The 24,904-nt window shown below is 39.3% G+C and overlaps 1 protein-coding gene across 2 annotated transcripts; it reads left to right on the top strand.

Annotated features, from left to right (window-relative positions):
* The first annotated feature begins 672 nt into the window (after positions 1-672).
* Positions 673-24,904, top strand: CCDC34 (coiled-coil domain containing 34). Of its 2 annotated transcripts, XM_054200657.1 has the most exons (8): positions 673-948; positions 4,728-4,860; positions 7,298-7,405; positions 17,683-17,841; positions 19,210-19,351; positions 20,963-21,117; positions 22,704-22,792; positions 24,786-24,883. In XM_054200657.1, exons 1-8 carry the CDS (start codon positions 767-769, stop codon positions 24,820-24,822), a joined length of 1,005 nt encoding a protein of 334 aa, XP_054056632.1. In that variant the 5' UTR covers positions 673-766; the 3' UTR covers positions 24,823-24,883. The 2 variants fall into 2 exon arrangements, with proteins under 2 accessions (XP_054056632.1, XP_054056631.1); XM_054200656.1 differs by having other exon boundaries at positions 20,963-21,073; positions 22,713-24,904.

The raw sequence follows: 24,904 nt of genomic DNA, 5'->3' as shown, positions 1-24,904 counted from the left end.
AGGAGTGTATAAAAAAATAAAATCAGTGTTATTTAGAACAAATAGTTGTAGACTCAGTGGGGTATTAACAAATTGGAGGGAGGAGAAAGGCCACCACTAACCTAGCAGAGGTGTATGAAAACCAAAAGTTTTTAGAACTTTAAGTCAGAAACAAGGTACTAGTTGTGGGGACTGAAATGGGACGTTGCGGTTTAATGTAAGGCTAGATTACAAACTTTGACTTGGTTGTTAGAAAATGCCTAAGCTACCTTCTTCTGATGTACTGGAATCATCATCTGCGGATAAGGTTGCTGACGCCTGCTTATTGAACTGGTAAATGTGCAAAAATGTTATTAAGTAAGAAAGAATAGCTGTATAGAGTTCATATAAATTAGGACTCAAGCGTTTGTGGTGTCGGTGGAGATGACGAGGGCCAGGCAGGCGGCTGCAGGGCCTGCTGCCGTCCCTCCCCTCCTTTCCCCTCACGGGAGGCCTTCACCGCTCACCACAAAACCGGGACCCACCGGGTCCGACGCGATACGTTCCCAGAGCCTCCTCCCGATGTTCGCCTCAGGAAGGCGGCGGGGAATATGCCCGGCGAGGCCCCGCTCCTCCCTCAGCGGGACGCAGGCGCGGTGTCCCGGTTGCCATGGCGGCGGCGGCGGCGGGGGGAAGCCGCGGGGGCCGCCGGGAGCGCGGGCCGGGCCGCGCCGCCTGCGCTGTGGTGAGTGAGGGGCGGGCGGCGGCCGTTAACCGCCGGTAACCGCCGCACTCTCCCTCAGGTGCCATGAGCAGCGGCGCCCGCACCCGCCGCAGGAGGAGGAGGGTCGCTCGCCTCAGCTCGCCGTCCTCCGCCAGCTCGGAGGGCGAGGAGCCCCTCAGCCCCTCCGGCAGCTCCCCGCTCTCCCCGAGCGAGGAGGAGGAGGAGCAGGAGCGGGCGGCGGGCTCCCGGAGCCGGCGAGGCCGTAGGTAACCCCTGGGTCTGGGCCCGGGTTGGAGCAGGGAGCTCGGGGCCGCCCCTTGCGTGAGGAGCCGGGCGCCTCTACTCGCCTCCCTCCGCTGGAGGCCTCTATTGGGGACGGAAGATCGTTTCACATAAATACAAACCGGTTTGCATAGATAAGCGCTTTAGGCACCTCGCTCCCTTTTTATGATCTCTTGGGAAGTGGCAGGTTATGGCAGTCTTTTCTACGGGCAGTTGAGTATTTTCATGGGTTTTGTAAAAATTCTATAAACTGTTGAGCAGGGCCTCCGTGTCTTTGCAAGCTGAAAAGGTGCAGCCATTCCTGTCATCCTTTTAAATGTTCTCAAACACTAAAGGGCTGTTTTGCCTATTGTATATAGCTGTATCCAGAGTCAGTTTTCGTGTGTGTGCATTGCTCAGTTCTTGTTTCCTTAATTTCATTCCCTTTTAATTATATGCAAACATAATAGGTCCTCTTTCCCTCGGGATCTCCTCTGCTTGACAGGAGAATAAATAATCCTTATTCCTCCCTTTAAAATAGAAGGGGGAAGAGCAGGGAGTGCCTTTCGCCTTCTGTAATACAACCTTTGCAATGGAAACTACAGATCTGTGCAGTAGCTGATGGTGGATGTAGTTAGCAAGGCTGAATGGAGATAAAAGTGCCAGTGGGGTAAGGGAAGGACAGCTGAGCTCCACGGGGCTCAAACTGCCATGGAGAGCAGGGAAGGGATATGGACCACGCTGGTCCTACAAGCATTTATTGAGAAAGGCGCTGAAAGTCCAGCAAAAGTATTCAAACGTAGTCAGAAATGGAAGCTATGGAGTGAAAAGGGTGTATTAGCCTGTTTAGGGTCCCTCATGTTTCAGGTCTTTCGTTACCTCTTCTTTTATTCCTTCCCAATAAGCAATTTTGTTCACATACCTTGAAGTTCTGTAGCGCTCAGTTCAAACTACTACATGTCTTTGCAGCTTGAGATGCTACTTGAAACGGCTCACAATTTTGGGTCCTGTTGCTGCAGTATTCCCTAGCAGTGGTAAGATGCAACTGAAGACGACCTCTCTTAGGGCCTGAGTTAGAACAATCTCATTAAACTCTGCATGCATTAATTTATGCTTCACTCATGCAGACACTGCATCTGAATAAATGCTGCTGCCGTGTTGTAATAAGTGTCTGCCGAATGTTCATATAGCAGCTTCCGTGTATAACTGCCAAGATCTCAAATGTATAATAATAAAAAACACTTCTTACGCAGCCACTATCCCCGCCGCGTATGCACACACTCTCTCAAAGAGTCTTTTTGTTGTTGTTGTCCTCTTAAAACTACACAGAAAATTAGCCGGAGGCAGACATTTAACGTGGGAAATACAATATTTACAAAAGAGAAGAGCTGAAAACAAGGCCTTGTGAAATGGTGTTAGGCATTTTCATACTTTCATTATGGATCAGTGTTATGTTTGATGGCGTGACTTAAGTGAATATACGATAAATGATAATCACAGTGTTTTCTGTTAATCAGACTTCAGTTCCAATGCCAAGTGTACCTAATTCAACATACTTATTTAAAAACAAATGTGCTTTTGAGAATGTAGTCTTTTAAGAAGCCTGTTATTGTAATTATTCCAAGGAAGGTCATAGCTGTGAACATGCTAGCATTTCAGAAAATGGTCTCATGAAATTCAAGGTCTGTGTGTCTCAAAATACATCATCAGTGTGCCAGGGAGAGTGTGACCAGTGGCTGGGATGCACGCTCAGAAGGGCTGCGTTCCTGTCTGCGCTCGGTGCAGTCTGAGAGTTTTAGACACAGTACTTGCAGAAGAGGGGAAATGTTTCTCCTAACAGCTCTCCGTATTCAGCTTGTGTTTCCTCTGTTTAAACTTCATTTTTTGTTATTTTTCACTTCTATACAGTGTTTTTAATTTATCACTGCGAATTATTTTTTTGAGAAGTTAACAGCTTGAACTTCATAATTACCGATAGAAGAAAACACACAGTAAATATTATTTTCCTTAATTCGTTCCTTCCACGAGTACTTTTTCTCAGGTTGGTCTAATATGTCAGCATTATTCTAGTATAAAGTGCCATAATGCAAATCACGCAGAGCAAAAGAATGTATTGAGGAAGTATCCCTCCCAAAATGTCAAGTCTGGACAAAGTTGTGTTGGTTTCCTCAATTTGAACGCATAATGCTTTTATCCTTATCTTTAATAAACTTTCAGAGAGTTATTTTCTAACAAAATGTGCTATTATGCATTCTTAAGTTGCATCCCTTATTATACGTACCTGTTTAAAAACTGACTTAAATTTTTGCTCTGTGTTAGTGCTGTAGCATAGAAGCCCTCGGGTGCAGCAGGATGTGTTGGACAACGCTGGGCTTGGGCGTGCTTGGCCTGTGCTGCTTTTGTCCACGTGTTCTCTGTGTCAGGGTGTCCTCTCGGTTCTGTTGTATTACGTCTCTCCTGCAGCATGGTATAAAGAGGGCTGGGGGCTGATTCTGTGTGGGGAAAACAACCCTTTTCCAGTTTAGTTTCAGCGTGAATCGATTCCCCTGGACATGTCATGACTTGACCAGCAAACGGTCATGTTCGCGTACACACATGTGGGTAACAACAATGGAGAAGAGTAGGACAAAACTCCTGAGCACTGACATTGTCTCCAAATGCTTTGTATCACAGAAATACATTCTAAAGGTTACTGGGACATAAAATGTTTTGTAACAGTATTCCTGTTCCCTGTGAACATGTAATACTTTTATATGGATGCTTAAAAGATTATTTCTTTTAAGAATTCTTTTAAAGAATTTTTTTCTTTGTTTGGATGCCTCTTCTATAGCTTGGTTTCAGCAAACGGAATTACTGTAGTGAAGTGTGTATTTCCAGAGCCCATACACCCATATAAAATAGTAAAGTGAAGTCTAGTTTCACTGTTTTATTGTTAAGAAAAAATTCTGTATAGGATAGAAGAAATTTTGTAAAGAAATCTATTGGCATGTTTTCAATTTTCGTTGACTTAGAGCCTAATATATTGTCTTACTTATGAGGTAGTACATGTATAGAATCTTATAAAAGATATTTCTGGCCTGGGGCTAGGATTGCTGCATTATTCATGAGTAAAGAAGTTATGAGTGAGTTATGCAAGGTATCCTATTAAAAGTTTAATACAACCTTTTATAATATCATCAAGTATTGTATGCAAGCCATATTCCTTAAGTATGTTTCCTGTGAAAGCTTTTTAGGGTGGAAAACTTTACCTATTGGCGTGAATGGGTTTAGTGTGTTGAGGTTCCTTGATATCATGAATCCAGTTCTGTAGGACTTGAAAGAAGAAAAAAAGTATTCTTGATAATCCTTTGCTCATGCTAAAGGCCACTTGATACATGGAGCCTCTCTGTGACCAAGGACAGGATGTTAACGTTAAATCTCTGATTTCCCTTGGTTTCCATATGTGAGAAAGAAGGTGACACTTTGATGTTTCTGATATTAGTTTTTGTTTAGTTCGTAGAAGGTAATGCCTGAATCTGTTCCACAGTTTGGAACCAGGGAGGAAGCGGGGGGTGGGGAATCACTAACAAGCTATTATTTAATAAGTAGAACGTAGAGGGGATGTTCAGAGGTGCACTATAAATGCCATGACATTTATCCAGAGATTACTCATCAAGTAGAAAAATAATGTCGTCATTGTCACAGCATACCCTAAATGTCATTTTTCTAGGTGGTAGCACTGCTTAATTTTTCAATCAAATATATTACAGATAATATTCTTTTACATTTCTCATTTTTAATTCAGGAAGGCTGAAGACTCTGAAATAGCAGGGGGAAAAAAAGAGTCACCTTTGAAAGATAATCTTTCACCATGGGAAGAATGGTTCATTGGCAAAGAGAAGGAGCTACGTGCCCGCTTACAAGCTAGAGCTGCAGAGGTGAATACATCCCATTAGCTTGACGTTAAGTCTAATAGAAGATAGCAAGCGCCAAAATACAGTATTTTTTTTTCTTTTGATTGCAGAAACACAAGCAGTTTTGTCCATTATTTTTTGGTGTATTGGGCCTCCACAGTGTTTGTGTTTGACAGTGCTGAAATGATTCATGCTACATGCATCCTCTTTTGCTAAATGTTATGTTTCATTGAAATGGTGCTGTATAATATTTTGCTTATCCAACTGTCATCCATCAAACCATAATGGTTTGAGTTTAAAGGGTTAAAACATATTTATATAATTGGTACCTTGATTTTCATCATGGGTACATAGCCTGCACGTAGGTAGTAAACACGACAGGGCGTGTGCTGGGTGCAAGTATGCCAAGCTGCCTGGTTAGATATGAGGGACAGTGTTGTTACCGTCTCAGTGTGTAATTATACAACAGTCTGGAGTCCTTTCCCAGGATAGGTTTTCCTGTCCCAGCATTTTTTTCCCTCCTTCCATCTTTTGCTCCCTTGTAAATGAACAGTTCTCGAATGCTGGGGCAGAATTAAGTGAGAGCGCTGTATCTGTCCTTGATTAATATGTTTGTAGTTGAAGTTGATTAAATGATACTGTTGTTTAAAATCAAATTGGAGGTATTGGGTAGTGGCTAGAAAAATGGCATCAAAGTTAGATCATTTCTCACTTTAGCTGCTGATTTAATATTTGACCATGAGCAATGTCCTAACCTTTCTGTGATTCACTTTATCTGTAAAGTGAATATAACATATGGCTGGTTTATGCGGGCTACCTCATGCTGTTTATAAAACATGCACCACTGGAAGGTTCTGGAACAGTCTTCTAGAGGTCAGCATAACACCAAAATAGTTTGTTAAACTTGAGGAATATGTTCTGATCCATTAATATTCACCACACATTTCATGACTTCCTCTTTAGATTCCAGTTTGGTAATTGTCTCTCCCTGTTTTGATTTTTAAGTACAAAAAATGAGCCAAAGTAATTTCTGGTGTCGTGTAGAAAATGTGGTTTGTGTCTGGACTTCTCATGTGGTTTTGATGAGGAACCAAAGCAATTTACTGTGTATCACACAATAGCATTTATACAGTACTAAATGTAATCTAGAAGATGTCTCTCAAATATATATTAGGAGCAGTCATAGGACAAGCATTACTTAAAACTGTGTAGAAATCGGTGGAATAGGTAAATAGGTTTTGAAAACATTAGATGTTAAACTGCAACGTAGGCAACTCAAGTAGCTTATATGAGGGGAAAAAACACAATCAACCTTTTTGTAAGATGCCAGAAGAGAACCAAGTATGTGATTGTGATTTAAAAATGGATTACTACATTTGCATATAAGAAGTATTCTAAACTGATATCCTAAGAAACAACTGTAAAGTCCCAGATCTTTTGCTGACAGCAGCACCAAGTCTGCCCTGAATGTGGGAAATGTGGATAAACATTTGGAGTGGACAGCGGATGGGGGTCTTCTAAGGTACTTACAGTGCCATCACCTTTTACAGAAACCAGGATCCTTGCAATACAGATGTCTCAGAACTCAAAGGAGGTGTTAGTTGCTGTAACTTTGCCTCAATACAGCAACAACTATATTTTCAAACTGTGTTGTGTTTTCTTTGAACTCTCTGTAGGCTCCTATTTTTTTGTGATGCCTTACTAAATTCAGTGTAGGGACCAAAAAATCAGTTTGGTGGAAGTAATTCCGTCTATGTTTGAAGGTATGAGTTTTCATTGAAAAATAGCACTCTGTGCTAATATTACTGTTAGAGAAGCTAGGCATCTCAAATTGTGGTCTTAGTCATGTTTTTTCTTTATCGATTAATTTGCTTGGAGAGATATAAGTGATTGCATGTATACTGTATGTCCTATAAAGGTAAAATACTTCAGAATGTCTTCTCTCATCTTCAAAAGAAAGCTCTTGTTTCAAAGTTCGCTAAAATCTGGAATAATTTTGGCTTTAAATAAACTTTCGCTTAAGCCCTAAGGTTCTTTTAGTTCTGGTACTAAACATCACAGGTGGGTAATATTTCATTTAGCTTTTGATGCCTTCCTGAATGCAGCAGAGTACACCATGTAAATTTTAAGAATTGTAGAAAAATACTGCTGCAAATTAAGATTCTACTGACTGAAAGGGCTTTTAAATAAGCTGAGGAGTGATTTGTTATGTTGAATTGTTTCCAAAGCCTAATTAAAATACATATTTCCAGTTCATATGCTAAAAATTATACATTTGCATTGATTATATTTCATAATATTTCTGTGTTCACTGTCATCTCTCTTTTTGAAAATCTTAATGAAGGAAAAATTTCAAAATCTAATGCTTACATTGCTTTAACTTCAGCACTATTTCCATTATTGAGTGTACTGATGTAGATGGTCACCACAGATTTAAGATGTATACTTTTTCTTTAATTAGGAAATGAATAAACAGCTTGAGAAGATGAAGCAGAAGCAAGAATGTGAAAGGAGGAAAAGGATAGCTGAAGAGAAGCACAAGGAATGGGTCCAAAAAAAAAGAGAAGAGGTAAATATTGCTTTGGTTGCAAATATTTAGCACATACCATGCTTAAGTAAACCTATGTAAAATTTACTTAGACTGTTTGGACAACCATGTTTTTAGTTTGTTGAATGAATGGTTTTTTCAGTTGAAAATTATGAAACCATGCCAGCACAGTTAAATATTTTTCCAAGACTGATTTCTTTTTTTTTTTTCCATAAGATATAGAGAGATTTGCTTTCTGAGTAGCCAGACAACTGACAATTGGCCTACATCTTGTGCAGTAGCCTTCTGCTAATTATAGCTGGGGTTCTGGTCTTCAGTATACCCTACTCTTTCTGACTTCCTAGGTTCAGTGCCCAAACATTTTGGGTAGAGTGTACATCTTAACTGTCTGCAGTGTCTTGTACCCCAAGTAGAGCCAGAAGAAGGAATTAGTTAAGTACCATTGTGGACAGGCAAATAGTATGGTAGAATTTAGAGGGATAATTGAGGTGTGAGGCCAGATTCAGGAAATTCTCAGTAGACCACAGTTAGCAGTTGGGAATTCCTTCATCCAAAAAGCCATTTCTGAGTGGGATCAAAAAATTTTTGAAGTTTTTGAGAGGGAAGCCTAAGTCAAGGGTCAGAAGCAGACAGAATCCTGATCTCAATGGGGCGCTGTACAGCTCTGTGTCACACGAAGCAAGCATGTGTACTGGGTGCAAAAATGGGAATGTTTAGGAGGCTTGGGCTTGTTCAGCCCCTGGTAGTTTGTGGGCATACGCGTTCATTGTTTTACAGTCTGTAGTTGCTTACCGTCCTGTACTTCTGATTCTGATTGAAATCAGATGAAAACTGATTAAAAATGTCACAATGGCACTAGCTGGGCTAGGTATCCAGACCTCATACATTTGTCTTCACCATTTCAGAATTCCTTCTTCAGATTCAGTCTAGAACCACTAGAATAACCTGTGTTTGGATCTAACCTAATTACTCTCAGTCTCAATGCTGACTGGAAGATTGGCATAAACCCGCCTCAAAACCAGTCCTGCTCTAGGCATTTATTATGGTGTAGAAAGGGTCCTCCCTTATTAAAGTACACAGCAAAAAGCAGAAGATTTATTGTTCAGCACAAACAATGCCATTTTCCTCTTCTAAAATGCAAATTAAATTATAGGTGTCTGTAACTATTCATTGGCATGAAAGAGTTTGGGCTGCCTGTTAAAATTGTTCACAGTTCAAAACAGTGAAAGTTCTCATTCTCTCTCCTCCTCCCTCTGTCCTCCCTGCCCCCCCTGCCTTCAGCTTCTGTAAACTTCTGTCTGTTTGGGTCTTCCAAAGATCTTTGTCTTTGTGGATTTACTGATTAACAACTTCTTTTCTGTTGTCAATGGGAATGGGAGGTCTCTTTTATGGTAATCACAGCAGCCCAGAGGACAGGGGAAAAAACATATTTGTGTCTGGACTTTATCATATTTTGGAAGGATAAGGTCATCCTTAGGCCATGTCCCAAGCTTTTACCAAAAGTAATCTGATTTTCCTTTAAATCAGATGATTCATTGGCTAGTCTTTTCTGTAAACCACACTCAAATCAAGAACAAACTGAACTTAAAAGCCTAGCTGTCTTTAGGATATTAACATTTGTGCTGCATAGACCTTGCCACTTCAAGTTTGTACAAGATTATCTGTGGATCTGGACGCAGACTGAAGGATAAATATGTCAATTCAGTAACTAAGTAAGAAGGTGTTTAAAACTGAGTGAAGATTTCAGATGAAGTTTAGGGTTAGATTTGTGAGCACTGACATTTGCTATGACGTCTCATATTTGTGAAAACCCACTTCATTTCCTCCTAGAAGCATCAAAAGGTGCTCCTTGAGGCAAAACTCAGAGTACTCTTCACTGAAATATGTATTAAGTGCTTACCTTTTTCACATCCGGTTACTGATTCTGAGCCCCTGTGTGTAGGCTGCAGAAAATGCTTTACTTGAGAGGAGGCAGTACTTTCAGGGATGTTACCTCTGTGATCTCCACAAGTCTGTATCCTTTCCCATTGCTCAATACTGGACTGATGAAGGGCGTTAAGGGATGGTTGAGCGTACATGAAACTTCTTCCTTCATCTTGAGCATCCAGCACCAGGAGACACTGCTGGAAAAATCTTCATACCGTGAATGTGAGGTACATGTATATCAGAAGTAGAATGGTTGTATATGTATATAGAAGAATTCTGCTGCTGTTCTGTATGCCAAGCCAGTTTTCTAGCATTTTGTTGCATAGCAATGTCAGTTGTGATGCTGTGACTGTTAAATAAAGTCCTTAAGGGTCAGGTTAGGAAGAAAAGCTTGAACACTATTTTTGTTCATGGCAGTTTCATTTTTTTATTGTTTAATATATATGTAAAACTACATGCTGTGAAGTTTTTTTTTATGCTTCCAATCATTTTGCATAAACTATTTTTGAAAATAAAGGAATCATAACCATTTAATATTCTTCTGTGTAAATAGCTTTTGTGATTTTAAAGGTTGTAAATGAACTAGAAGTAATATATTGAAATACAAGCTATCAAAGAACATCCTAAGCTGTGAAATATGCTTATGCAAATATGGCAAAATTTTGCAGCTCATTAGGAATTAAAAGCTTTATAAAACCAACTGTCAGGCACTATCCTGGTTCTACTAATGTCTTTACAATTTTCAGTAAGATACAAGATCTCTGCTGGACAAAATTAGTCTTACTTTCTCTCTCTCCTAATGTTGAGTCATTTGTGGGCAAACAGTAACTTGTCTATTTGATTTGTTTTGTTTTAGTTGTAACAGAGCTCTATTTTTAACAAGTCACAGGAATATCAATCAAAATATTTTAACTCTAAAATATCTCCAAACATGCTTTTGATTCCAGAAGAAAATCAATTGAACCCAATGTGATTTTTCTGTTTGTACATATAAATATTTATATTGTATATTGTTGTGGGTTAGCCCCGGTAGTCAGCTGAGCCCCGTGCAGCCACTCACCCGCTCCCCCGCAGTGGGATGGGGGAGAGAATTGGAAGGTTAAAAGTGAGAAAACTTGTGAGCTGAGATAAAGACAGTTCAATAGGTAAAGTAAAAGCTGCCTGCACAAGCAAAGCAAAATAAGGAATTAATTCACTACTTCCCACCGGCAGACAGGTGTTTAGCCTTTTCCAGGAAAGCAATTTCCCATAACGGTTACTTGGGAAGACAGACTCCCCAACTCCTAATGTCTCCCCGCTCCCTCTTTCTTCCCCCAGCTTTTATTGCTGCGCAGTGCGTCGTATGGCAGGGGTTATCCCTTTGGTCAGTGGGGGCCAGCTCTCCCGGCTGTGTCCCCTCCCAGCTTCTTGTGCAGCCCTCACCCACTTGGTGTCAGGGCAGAGTGAGAAGCAGAAAAGGCCTTGAAGCTCTGTGAGCGCTGCTCGGCAATAACTAAACCACTGTTGTGTTATCAACGCTATTTTGGTTACAAATGCAAAGGAGAGCACCGCAGGAGCTGCTATGAAGAAAATTAACTCCATCCCAACCAAAAAGCAGTACATATATGTAATACGTATATTTGCAACAATAACTGAAATCTCAAAAACAGAATGCTTGAATGGAAGAATAACTGTAATTCTGAAGCTCATGTTGTTAACATCCTTTTCTTATAAAGCATATAATACTTTATGCTATATTAATTAATATATGCTATATTAATGTGATATCTAGCAAAGCTGTAAGCATACTTTACATTGGAAAAACTATTCTAATACCAATGTTAATTTGACTGGAGCATTTCAAATACTTTCTGCATTGTTGAATAGAGAATAAGGCATTACTTTTTATTTTTTCCTAAAAGTATGAGCAAAGCATGCGTCAGTCATAGGACTTTGCTCAACTTTTTTTTGTTGTTCGTTTTTTCTTTCAGTAAGCCCCTGTTACTTACCAAAAAATATAATTTTAATGGAAAACAGGTACAGGATGGGGAAATTCGGTTTTGATGCTTTTTCATTGAAAATTTTGTTCCTATTTACTTTGTTATTGGCTGATACCTTTTATAAGAAGCAAAAAGCAGTAAGAAATATGAAAGCCTAGAACCAACACACTGTAAGATAATGAATGACGTTGTTCTTGGAGCAGACTTCCCTTTCTTGGTGTGCCGCATGGGGCTTTCGAGAGAGATGGGGAGGGACTCTTAACGAGGGAGTGCAGCGATAGGGTGAGGGGTAATGGTTTTAAACTGAAAGAGGGGAGATTTAGATTAGATATCAGGAAGAAATTCTTTCCTGTGAGGGTGGTGAGCCCCTGGCCCAGGTTGCCCAGAGAAGCTGTGGCTGCCCCATTCCTGGAGGTGTTCAAGGCCAGGCTGGATGGGGCCTTGAGTGACCTGGTCTGGTGGGAGGTGTCCCTGCCCAGGGCAGGGGGGTTGGAACTGGGTGATCTTCAAGGTCCCTTCCAGCCCAAACCATTCTATGATTCCTCCAGAAGAAAGACTTAGACTCCAACTCTCACTCCAAAGACTTTGTTTAATGCATATTTTATCCCACCATTGCTAATATAGAACACAGATTGTTTGGCAGCTTGAGCACGACTTTCAAGTTAAAAAGTCATGCTCACTCATGCTCTCTTTCTTTCATCCAACAAATTGTTAATTATTTTGTGAGGAGTGGTACTGCTTCAGCAGAAGGGGTGGAGAATCCTGTCATCCCAGCCTGCAGTCTGGTAGATGGAGTCTTCTCCCCACAGTGGGACATTTTAGTTTGAATCCCCTCAGGCAGAGAGGTAATGAAATCCGGATCTTCCCTGTCCTAGGTTAATGTTCTAACAGCTGAACTATTGTTCTGAGTCAAAGCTGTGGTTGCAGCTATGTTTTGTGTAGAGCCTGATGTGCTATGGTTTTTGCTGACAGTTTAGACTTGAAAGAGATGCTGAGATGTTCACCTTTTTCAAGACCAAACCCTTTCAAGAAATGTATTTATGAGGGAAGCTTAAATATCTAGCACAAATACCTTCCAACTTTGAGAACCAACATCATTTAAGGATTAAAATTTTACATTTAGATGCCCAAGTCTGTCTTTACATATCTACAACACAGTGTTGACGTGTCTTTACGCAAAACTCTTCTGTGAGGTCATGCACGGACAGTGCCCTGGGTATAATTTTTGGTTGTACCTGAATCTCAATTGTGTCCAGAGTTACCTTTAGATTTCTGTAAGTAGAATGAACTGATTTCTCATGGTTAGTGTTAGAATGAGTTTTAGATAGACTTGTGGAGGAGGAGTTCAAGGTGGCAGATGATTTAAAATATGAGTGCTCGTGTATTTCAGCAGCATTTGGGAGTCTGCGTTCTTCTGAAGAGCCCAAGAGTGTTCAGGGACCAAGTACACTAAGATTTTCTGCTTTGTCACATATATTGAGTATCTACACGAAAAGAACACAATTGGGGAGGAAGATCCATGTATGTAACTATTTTACAATTCTTCAGTTCCTAGACTGCAGCGGGGTCTGCGTTGACTTTGTGTGAGCTTGAGCAGTAAATCCTCGTAAACCTGCCTGTCAGTAAACAACTGCATCTCAATGTTGATTCACTGACCTTTTTTCTAGCCTCTTCTTCTTTTCACATGCCAATTCTGCAGAGATTAAAGAAGTAGCTCTGTGGGCTAGGCCTTGGTGACTGAGCTGTGTAATAGGGCTAAATTGAAAAGATAATAACAATTGGCCAAAAACCCCAGATTTCTGAGGCTGTTAAATGCAATTGATGTTCAGGATTATTAGGAGGATAAGTGAGGAAATCTGGATGTATGTTCTGATGTTGGCAATGTGGACTTTTGCTATATTTCTCCATCAGTCAGCGTAAAACAATGCTAGAATATGGTAGCTAAGATGTTAGAGCGAACAGCTGTGAAATAGAACCATCAGTTATCTGTGAAAAGAAAAATGTCACATTGTGCAGACCAGAAAATGGTGATTGCTGGGAGAAGTATCTTAAAGATATAAACCACAACAGTAATTTCTGGAAATATTTCTATTTGGTGACACTCTACATAGAAAATGCAGAACAGAAAGCAGCTCTGCATTTTACCCTTTCCAGCTTCTCATTTAATAATTGATATGAAAATGCAGAAATACATATTTTGTTAATTTTCTTCCAGGTGGATATTATATCTCTGTTTCGATGGGAATTGGGCTGTGTTCTGCCTGGAAAATTATTTAATATTTCTACCTTCTGTCAGGAAGAAAGCGGGATCCTTCTTCAAATTTTGAATTCCTTTGACGATTCTTCTTGTAGACGTAGGTCTGATTTTTCTTGAAAAGTTTGTAGTTCTGCTGCTGAGACATTGGTTGGGTAGTGACTCAGTGAGACACATGCTGCCTACTGAGTCACCATCGCTGCTCTGTGGGACGGCTGGAGTTGTTTTGGGTGGGGGATTTCCAAGTACTGACCTAGCCCAGGCTTCATTAGGTTCCGAGGCTTGATAGGATCACAGCCCAGAGCAGTGATCCCGCAGGGCAGATTTGTATCCTTTCTCCTTAATAATGTGCTTGGGTGGGGTGGCGGGAGAACAAGCCTTTCTTGCAATGAGTAATTGGATGTTTTACAATCAATACCTTAATTTATGTAATACCTGTAATCATATTTTAAAGTGTATGTAAATTTACTAGTGGTTTAGTGAATAGATCATGTCTGTTTTGAACACAAGATCAAAGAGAATTCTTAAAACCCAATCTGACAACACCAAGCATAAACAAATTATATCATTTCCCTCCCCCCATATGTACATGGAAGGAGAGTGAAAGGAGAATTGCAGAGCATGTACATTAATATGCACGTTCCTAGCATTTTTGATAGACTTGTATAAGGGAGAGTAATGAGGATGGGGGGAAGCTGGGAAGGCCAGGGTGACAGGAGCTTGACATGAAACGGGTTATGAAAGCAGCTGGGAATGTGGTGTACACTAACTTTATGAACGAAAAGCTGTTCTGTGCGTGAGAGAAAGAGGAAGCGTTTCTGATTTGTCTGCAGAATAATTTCTAGGCAGCTGCAAAGTCTGTAATTCTGCAGGGACTCTCCCCATCTTAAGGATGTCTCACTGGAAGTAAAACTTAGTAATAGTTGTGGCTTTCCTGGTAGTGTGCATGGCATGTTATTGTTTACATAGGACCTAATTTAACTTTGGGTTGGTCTGAATAGTAGCTAAACTCATCTGAAGTATTGTGATTAAAGATACATAATTTAAGAAGCTTCCCTGCCATTTAATTGCAGTCTTTAAAAAGATTTTTAGTCTTATTTTCTGCTTCTAATTGTTGTCCCTTATTGAACAATTCCACTAGGTGTGGAAGGGGCCCATTTTTTCATTTTTGTCCTATATTTATTTTCTTGATTTTCTGTATGGTAAGATCCTTAGCTAAAGACTGTAGCTTTGAAAGATCCCTAGTTTTGTAACTTACTTTCATGTACAATACAGATAAGCCAGCAAACAACAAAACATTTGAAATCTTTGTAAGGCTTCTTCACTAATGGTTTCAACTCACTGTTTTAGCATATATCTCTCTTCTACGTTAATGCTTTTTATGTGTACCAGACTACCATTGTCTGGAAACAGGAGCTGTCGAGAGATGCAGGTGGGGAATATTTGGTAATGACGGGACCGAGGAACCCCGAATAAAAGAGTTTAAGATGAATTTGAGACAAGGAAGGAGAAGAAGCTTAGACAATTGGTTATTTGTTTTTCAGGCAGGTGGTACTTAGGATCTGCATAATTTGCCAAAAAATAGATTCTTTTTCCTTTTTAACATATTTAAGCATGGAAGGGTTTGTTTCATGTTAAGAAAGATCTTGTTTCCATTCTTCACTAGAATAAAAACATTTCAGAATATCAACTCTTTTTTTTTCCAGAATTAAATTCTTTTGTTGTTGTAAATAATAATTTTGTCACATGAACAGACCTTACAAACAGTGTTGTGAAATCATATTGATAAGACTTCCATTATTTTGTAGTTCTATGGAGTTTTACATTGCAGAATACACGTTGAAATTGGAGTGTATTCCTATCTGACCACTTTCCCTACACTGCAGAACGGATTCAGCTGATGTTTGCTAGAATGTATTAGAAGTGAAATTAAAAAAAAAACCAAACAACAAAAACAAACCAAGGAGAAAATATAGATAATAGTTAATTATTTTGTGAAATTTTGAGCAGTTTGTACACAAATAACTTTTTATCTTCATATTAGAGTAATGGACAAGAGTATAACAAAACAGCGGTACTGAAAGAGTATCATCATGGTTTAGGTGAAGAAACATCCACCTCAAGAGATTATGGTAAATACAGTTAATTAGGCATAGCTTGTAAAAGGGGGGGAAAAAACCCACAGCTAATGCATAATTTAGCTGACGATGTTAAAATCGTAGTAATGCTTCTAGTGTTGGCAAACACAGAACGGGGCACGCTAGCTCAAGCAATTCTGTAAACTGGCTGCGTCTGATAAGAAGTCTGCAGTTTAGTATTATGACATGCTCAGAAAAAAATGAGTGCCTGGAGTAAGCTAAGGTTATGCTTAGAATGTTTTCTTTACTGAGACAATTTCATGTGGTCTGGATGAGGGTTCATTTAGTATCCGGTACTGCGTCTTACCAAAAAAACGGCAAATATTTTAACCTGAAAGTAATGCATTTTCTCTTCACTGGCCCTGGTTTTGCACCTTGTCATCTCATCCAATAAATGACAGAAATGAATTAGTGTTTTGCAAGGCAATATAAGCTAAAGTTTTTATTCTGTATCATGCTACTATATTGGATTACTGGTAAATTTTGGTATGGAGGGCAAGGATTGAACTAGTTTAGACCAGACTGAGAGAATTGTGCTGGTCCCCAGCTCCAGTATTATGGCTTCTGCTTCTTTAGGCATAACTGGATTTTCCAAAAGTGCAATAAATCTGGAAAAAAGGCAGGGGAGGGGCCCGTGGCAGGGAGCAGGGCGGAGCTTTATCTTTCTGACTTTTTTTGTGCTTATAAGAGGTAAAACAGGAAGGGAAGCGTATTCCTACTGTTCTTGTGTGTTTTTCCTCTTTTCCATAAAGAAGACAGACCCAGTTTATTATACTTTGCAGTTGTAGTTGTAGGCCTTCAGCATCCATACTGCCAACTGTAGTAATTCTGAGTCAGCATAAATTCCTGCTAAACTACACATCTCCTTTGTTCAAGAGGAGCATGCAGGGGAGCATACAAGAAAAAGATTTCTTAGAAGAAAAACAGCATTTTTATTCAGCAGTTCTTTTCTATGAAGTGAAAACTGTTTGATCTCAAGTCTTCTGCCTCTCCTCCAAGTCACGTGCACAGCTTGTCTGATAAAGATTTTTGCCTCTCTGGGTGTATGCAGGTCCTTCACAGCTAAGCAGAAGTAGTCCTGAATCAGCAGAATGCCAGACGTTTCATAAAGGTTACAGGGAAGCAAAGTGAAGAGCTATTGTTAGTCTTCAAATGAAAATACCTCCCTCTCTCCAGATCAAGGAAAGGCCATCAATATGTGCTTGTTAGCTTATAGTCCCCAAAATATTGTTGTGTACTGTTAGATACACACACACCCCAAAAAGACGTAGAAGTGAATGACACCTCTGTGTAGTGTATCTTCCAAATTACATAGGTTAGCAATTTCAATTCGCACTCAATTACCACTTTTTGTCTACCCTAGAATGTGTTTTCCTGTCTTCCCTTTCATCGTTTGAAGAGAAGTATGTAGATTGATTCACAGAAGAATTCCATATGCGAATAAACTAAAGAATATAAAAAACATAGAGAATATAACAAAACATGAAGTGGATTCTCACGTGAACTTCTTGTTTTCCTATCAAATTATGCTTAAATGTGTTGAACAATCTGCATATCTCAGTGACTCTTCGAAGGGGAGAGTTTTCTTGACTTCCATGTGGAACTGGAGCTTGCTCTGTATTCACTGAAAAGTAAAACTAGCACACCGTTGTCAAGAATTGCAACATACATCTATTTCCCAGAAATATTGAGAAGTATCTGAAAGTTTTTTAAAAAATTACTGAAGAAATAAAACAGAGTAGTAAACATAATAGCATAAGGAGTGATGAAAGTAAATTTTTATCATGTTTTCTGACAAGTTTATGTGTTTAAAACTATTTTGTCTGGAACCTAGCAATGAACGGGATCTGTTTGCAAAGAGCTTGCAATGTGATATTTTTTTTCAGGGTTATGATAATTGTATTTGTAATTATGTAATAAAGTTAACTATCCCTTGAAAGAATTGCCCATTGAAATATACTGAAAAGTTTCTATTGTGTTTCTCTGATCTGTTTCATGTAGGAAAGAAGGGAAAGGGAACGAAAGCTGAGTAAAGAAATGGCAGAAAAAGCCACACGGGAACTAGAAAAAATGCAGTTACAAGAAAAGGCCGAAGTAAAGTATAAAGAATGGTTAAAGAAGAAGAGAGCTGAAGAGGCAGAAAAGAAGAAGAAAGAGAAGGTATTAATCAACTAATTGTTTATTTGGATGGGGTTACCTAACCTGTAACTTATATTAAATACATTGGTCGATTAAATTGATTAGAATTTATCAAATGGCAATGTTGTACATGAAAAGAAACTTTCAGAAGTTGTAATGTCAGTGCATTGAAGACATTGAGGTATGGTCAGCAAAGGAAGATGCATATTCATGCATTTTTGTTAACAGCCTTTGCAAACCCACTGCAATTGCGATGTGATAAGGGAAAGAGAAATACAAACCACACAGTGTACCTTTGTGACTCAGTCTGTTGCAGGGTGACCCAGACAGAAAACAGGGGAGCATTATGCACATTTTTCTCCCAGCACCACTATTATATTACTATTATACTTGCACATATTTGTAATTAAAAACATTTTTATTAAAATCTGTCTGTACCAATCTGATGCTAGGAGTTCTAATTTTAATGTTATTTCATCTTAATTAATCACCTCTGTATTTTTATAGTAAGCTTCAAAAGACCTCTTACATATTGTAAGCTTCCTAAAGTATGGGCTTTGAGGTCCTCTGCTTCACTAGAACAAATGCTCTAATAAGGCTACGCTTGCAGGAATCATCCAGAATTCCTTTGAAATAGCACATATTGGCAATGATGATGCCTGAAAACTATGCAATGTGTGACCAGATGTCTTACCTGTGAAGCTGATGGTTGTATTTTAATTTAATAAACATTACAGTATAATTTTTCACTATAATATGTAGTATTATAGGAGTACTACACTACTGCTGTAGCTAAGTGTGGGGGAGGATTGTGGTGAGAAGAATTTATCTATATTCCCCCTGTAATTACAGCAGTTGTTCTTAAAGTAAAGAACACATTTGTAAGAATTTCATAAGTACGTATAATAATTTTTCTGGATTAACTTTAAAATACCATAAGCTGTACCAGATCAATTTGCAGGCCTTAATGACCTTAATTTTGCAGTCTTTCAAAATTTCCCATATAATTAAAACATGCTTAAATATTCTGTACTGGTGGGTTTTTGTTCCTGCTTAACAGACTGATTCCATGTCTCTGCTGAGCCTCTAAGGTCCACAAGAACCTTGAAACCAAGAAAATAAAAGTCATCAGACAGATTTAAACCACATGCATTCTTTAGTTTCTGAGAGCTTTTTCTCAGAGAAACACTGGATTAGTGCGAAGGTTGATTTTTTTTTTTAATTTTTTTTTCAGACTTAAAAAAAAATGCAACTTTTCTATTGTAATGTATTTGTATTTAAAAACATATTTGAAATGCATTCATCAGTCCGGGAATCTGCAAAAGACTTATTTACCATTTTGTACATATTGTACAGGGCTTTGTCTATAGCTATCTTTTTTATTTTTAGGAAAAAGAAAAAGAAAGGGAAGCTGAGCTACAGGAGAAGAAAGCAAGATCGGAGAAGATTTTTAAGGAATGGCTACATAATGCTAGAAATAAACCACGCCCTGTTTTGAATGGTTATGGCTTCCCACGTGGGAAGTCTGCAGGTTTGTACTTCTACCACACATATGTAGTGACTTGGGTTCGTGGTTCCTTCCCTCTAATCCTTTAATGTAAAACGTAACCTGTTTAAGATTTTCATCCAGTATCTAATTTTGGCACATGGGAACGAATATCTCCTTTGGTATAAGTCAGAGAAGCTTTTACTCTGAGACCCTTTGTGCGTGTTTTGTAGCCCTTCGTGTTTTTTGGGAGGAAAATTGTATTATTTGAGAGAATAATGTAGCATACCAAATTATAATTGATTTTGATCTCATTTTCCTTACCAGGCATGGGAATCACTGGAGCAAGTTAGTGATTCCTGTGAAGCAAATCAGTTACATTAGCATGCTTGTAAAGTTAGTATTTGTGTCGCAGAAGGTGTGTGCCACCTTATGGCACCTGAATCCCCTTTAGAAAAGAGGTGGTTTTTTGAGATGTGAAGATTAAGAAGAGGCTGACAGAAGTCCTGCCTGAAAAAGGAGACATGGGAATCAACCTGAGCTAAGGTTTCCTTTTCATGTAGCTTTACAACTGCATTACACCTTACTGGCTTCTGTAATCCTATTCCCTTTTGGTTTTAAAGGGAAGTGTTAAAGAGAATGCTGTTGACAGTGTGGTGTTTTGGGAGTCTTATTTTATTTTTGTATTTTTTTGTCATCTCACATGGTACAAAAACAGAAGAGCAGTAAGAAAAAGTATTGCATTTTATGTTCGAGTGCTTAATTAAATTTTCTTTAAAAACATATGTATATACTTTTGCCTTTATTTTTTCATAGAATTAAAATCATTGCTATTATTTGAATTCACAACAGAAAATATTTTAGGACCTAAATTCTGAAGGTTTAAGAAAATGTGGAAAGCACGGGAACGCCCTTTGCTCTTTAGCTTACAACTGTTTATAGATGGTGATCCATTTTGCTTTTTGTGTTTTGTTTTGGACCTTCGTTACTTCCCCACAGCTGCAATCACTTGTTTAAGTGGTTTTTGAAAAATATTTCTCTACTTAGTTGTGTTCATGCATTAGAATGTATTGCAGACTTTGTGTTACTCAACCGCATGATGTATGCACTGAAATTTCACTACAGGCAAATGACTGATAGGGTAACGTGTTCCTTCTGTTGCATTTTAGATTTTCTTATATTGCTTTATGGGCCCTAGGTTATTAATTGCAGGTTATTAATATGTGGATAGTTAGTGTATTTTTCTTCTCAATAAAATGAAGAATAACAGTTAAGCAAAGACTGAAAAATATGTGAGCTTTGCATATGTGGTGACAGGAAGATTTATTTATAAATGCTTTGAAATAATGCAGAGTAGCCGATTCATTGACATTTACACCTTTGAAGTATACAAAGGATAGAGCATTCTGAATGTTACACAGCATTTGACCTGATTGGTATTTTAAATAGAGATTAAGAATATGCCAGTTATTGGTAAAAAAAAAAAATGGAAGTTTTATTACTTTGAATCATTTAAATTATGTGATGTGCCTATGCTGTCTTCCTCTGAAGACGGTGTTGTGTCTCTGTTAGTTCAGATGATTATTATAAATGTTTGCATTGTAGAGCTTGTGTAAATATTCCTTTTTAGTTATGTGTATTTTCTAAATGTTTTAGGGTATGCTGATGGAAATTCATATCCAGCTCCAGCATATTGTAACCCCATTCCTTGGAAACCTGTACTTGTGCCTCCTCCAAAGGAAGACAATGTTCTTACCGTGAAGAAGAGTAAGAGACCTGTATCTTGTCAGTCACATGCATCTTTGCCTATGGTAATTTATAAGCCCAAGAGCAACCCTTGTGTTGGATCCTGGTGCAGAAAGTAGCTATAATACAGAAACCAAAACTATTCTTATGATCTTCAGTGAACTGGGCCATAAATATGAAGTTATACGTAGTTACCTGTCCAAAACAAGCTGCCTTGTTTTTTTAGAATTTTTTTGAATAGGTTTTGTATTTACAGCCAACCGACCAATCAGCTTTTTTATATGGCTTTTTATATGTTGCATTTTGGTTTAAAAAAAGAAAAAAGGTCATATTTAGCCAACTGTAACGGTACTGTACCTTGATACCAATAAAACACACAGGACTGTTTCTTCCTTTCCTCCTCTTTTGTTGTTGAAGGAGTTCTTTTGTGTATGCGATTATTCTTTTGGGCAGGAGTGTTGCTGGGTTATTTTAAAAATGCTAATTAAACAGACTTTACAACAATTCTTGGCTTAGCGTGGAAGGAATTCAAGACCTGCATGCAGTTGCAGGGCTATGTCATTGGAGTCATGGAGATGTAGTGGGATATCTTACATCACTGGAGTGCTTCAATGGGTGGATGCAGGCCCTTTAGGAAGCACAGGCTGGGATGGTGAGAAGGGGAGAGCAGGAAGAACACATGAAGTTTTGGGTGAGGACTGGAGATTAGCCAGCTGAGACCTAATGAGCTAAGATTAAAAAGGGGGACCAAGGCGGGCAATGTTGTGATGGGCATCAACTACAGACCACCTGATCGGGAAGAAGCGCGCAACATTCTTCAGGCAGTTGGAAGAAGCCTTATGCTTGCGGGCCCTGGTCTCACAGGGAGACTTGAACCACCCTGAAATATGCTGGAAGGGCAACACAGCAGAGTGCGAGCAGGCAAGGGAGTTTCTGGAGAGCATCGGTAACTCCTTGACACAGCTGGTAGAGGAGCTGACAAGGGGGAAGGCTTGTTGCTGGACCTGATACGTACAAACAAAGGAGAACTGGTCAGAAACATGAAGGCTGGGGGCAGCTTTGCCTGCAGTGACCATGGGGCAGTGAAATTCAGGATCCTGAGTGGAGGGAACAAATAGGAGGATGACAATCCTGAACTTCAGGAGAGCAGATTTTGTCCTGTTCAGGAACTCGCTTGGAAAAATCCCATGGAATATGGTCATGGAGAGGAGAGGGTTCTGGGACGGGTGGTGATTTTCAAGGATGGTCCATCCCATTGAGCAGGAAGTCAAGCAGGAGCGACAGAAAGCCTGCATAGATGAACAAGGAACCCCTGACTGAAATACAAAAAGGAAACATACAAGAGGGGGCAGCGGGAACAAGTGACCCTGGTGGCATATAGAAACACTGTCCAAGTGTGCAGGGATGGGATGAGAAAAGCCATAGCCTATCTGGAGCTGAAACTAGCGAGAGATGTGAAGGGGCAACAAGAAGGGCTTCTGTAGGTGTATCATCAGCAAAAGGGAAGTTAGGACAAATGTGGGCCCACTGCCACATGGGGCAGGGGCTTGGTGACAATGGACACAGAAAAGGCCAACATACTCAATGCTTTCTTCACTTTTTTTTTTTTTTTTTTCTTTTTTCCCCCTGGCAATCTACTGATTGACCTCAGCAATCACAGATCCCAGAGTCCAGTGGGAAAATCTGGAGCAAGGAAGACAACCTTGGTGGAGGAGGATCTCACCTCAGTCACCTAGAAAGGTGATGGATGTGGCAAAACTGGCCATCAGCCTCCTGGGATACATGAGAAAGAGCTTTGGCCACCACATCTTTCCCCAGCACCAGTTGAGACCGCATCTGCAATGCTGTGCCCAGTCATGGGCATCCCAGTAAAACAGTGACATGGACGTACTGAAGCAAGCTCAGTGAAGGGCCACAAAAATGATTAAGGGATTGGAGCATCTGACAGAGGAAGAGAAGCTGAGAGAGCTGGGACACTTAAGCGTGGAGGAGAGAAAGCTCAGGAGAGATCTTAGGAACCTCTGTAAATACCTGATGGGCGGAGAGAGAAAGGCAGAGCAAACCCTCCTCAGTAGTGCCCAGTGACAGGAGAAGAGGCAAGGGGCACAAACTAGAATACAGGAAATTCCATTTAAACATGAGACAGAATTTTTTAAAGTGAGAGTGATCAAACCCTGGAACAGGTTGCCCAGAGATGTGGAGTCTCCATCCTTGGAGATACTCAAAAACCAACTGGCCACAGCCCTGAGCAACCTGCTCTAGTTGGCCCTGGTTTGAACCAGGGAGTTAGGACTAGACGATATCCAGAAGTCCCTTCCGACCTCAACAATTCTGTGATTAATAGTGAAAAGGAGAAAGCAGAAAGAGATAAGACCTTTTTTTCCTGTTAAAATAGTTGTAGCACTTTAAGAAATATATTGTTATCCTTTAAAAATTACAGAATATTTAAAAGTACATTATGTACTATAAAATTTAATTGGTAAAAAGCCCACTAAGGCACATTCTGGCATCTAAGCATTCTAATATATTGATTTCTGCTTCTGATCTTAATAATCAATTTACATTTCTTCACAGCAAATCGTGAAAAATACTAAACTATCAGTGTCAAGTTTATACTTAAAACATTACTTCTACCCTAACTTTGAGTGAATCAGTTTATACAATCTGCCTTTGGCGGTTCTTTCTAGATAATGCCAAATGCTAAAAAGACTGCAACGTCTTACAGGAGTTAATGGATTATTTGGTTTGTGTTTGTCAGTAATTTATGATATGAATTAGTGTGAAGTCTCACAGACTTTCACAAAGTTCTTCACATTCACCTAGCGTTAAAGCAGCGCAAAGGGCATTATGCAATCGTGTTTCATTTTTCATTTTATGCTTTAAAATCATGAACATAAAACTATTCTTCATCAGAACGAAAAGAAAGAAAACATGCTTTAAAGAGCAATGTATGAATCTTCTGTGAGTCAATTCTGTCATTTTATTGTAGTAGTGGCTAAAAATAACTGAAATTAGGACTGCTGTGTACTACAGATGTAAATGCAAGTGGAAGCCCGTTTTAATACTTGAAAGTGCGTCACTTAAGCTGACAAAATAGACACAAGCTAGTACGAGTGTACGAGTATGTTCCTTGGTTTATCGCATACGGTGGGTGCACAGGCTGATCTGATGCATTTCACTTCTGTCGCTAAGATAGCTGGGCTCCACAGTCTCCGGGAGGGGTCTGTTCTTGTTACTTCTCCAACAGTGTGTAACTCAAGGGCCAGACATTTATGAATATGTAATTTATAACGTGGGTTATTGTTACATTAGTTAATGAATGTCTGTTGAGAGTACCTGACTTTCTGCAGTCTAATATTTGGCCATACATAGTAAAAGCCGTTAATTTTTAATGCTGGATTTATTTAATAGTTTATTTTCTTATTTATTCTAATATGTAAATAAAGACACTTAAGGCAGCTCTCATGAAAGACAATAAAAACTCCCAGCAAGGCCACTACCGTGACTTACTAGAATGTTCTCTTAATGCTGTTTCTAGGTTATTTCCATATTCTAAAGTCTGTAAGGCTTTTGGTTATTGCGGGTTGGTTTTTTTTTAAAGGCAGAAAATAATTTTAACGATTCATGCACTATTCTCTTCTGTCTGTTTATTTTGATATTAACTTTACACATTTAGGAGAAGTCTGGACTCCGTAAAATACGTGGAGTGTTGAACTGTGTTTCTGTTAAGTAGGAGAACATGGGCTTCCGAGAAGGAGTCTGCACATTAACCTCAGGATGTAGAACTTTGTGCCTGGCTTTTTCTATAAGGACCTCCGCGACGGATTGGTATGAAACTAGTGGATTAATGGA

This window comes from Rissa tridactyla, chromosome 4 (assembly GCF_028500815.1).
Source record: "Rissa tridactyla isolate bRisTri1 chromosome 4, bRisTri1.patW.cur.20221130, whole genome shotgun sequence".
NCBI classification, from domain to species: domain Eukaryota; kingdom Metazoa; phylum Chordata; class Aves; order Charadriiformes; family Laridae; genus Rissa; species Rissa tridactyla.
The sequence above is the reverse complement of the archived record's forward strand: the minus strand, read 5'-3'. Positions and strand labels throughout refer to the sequence as shown.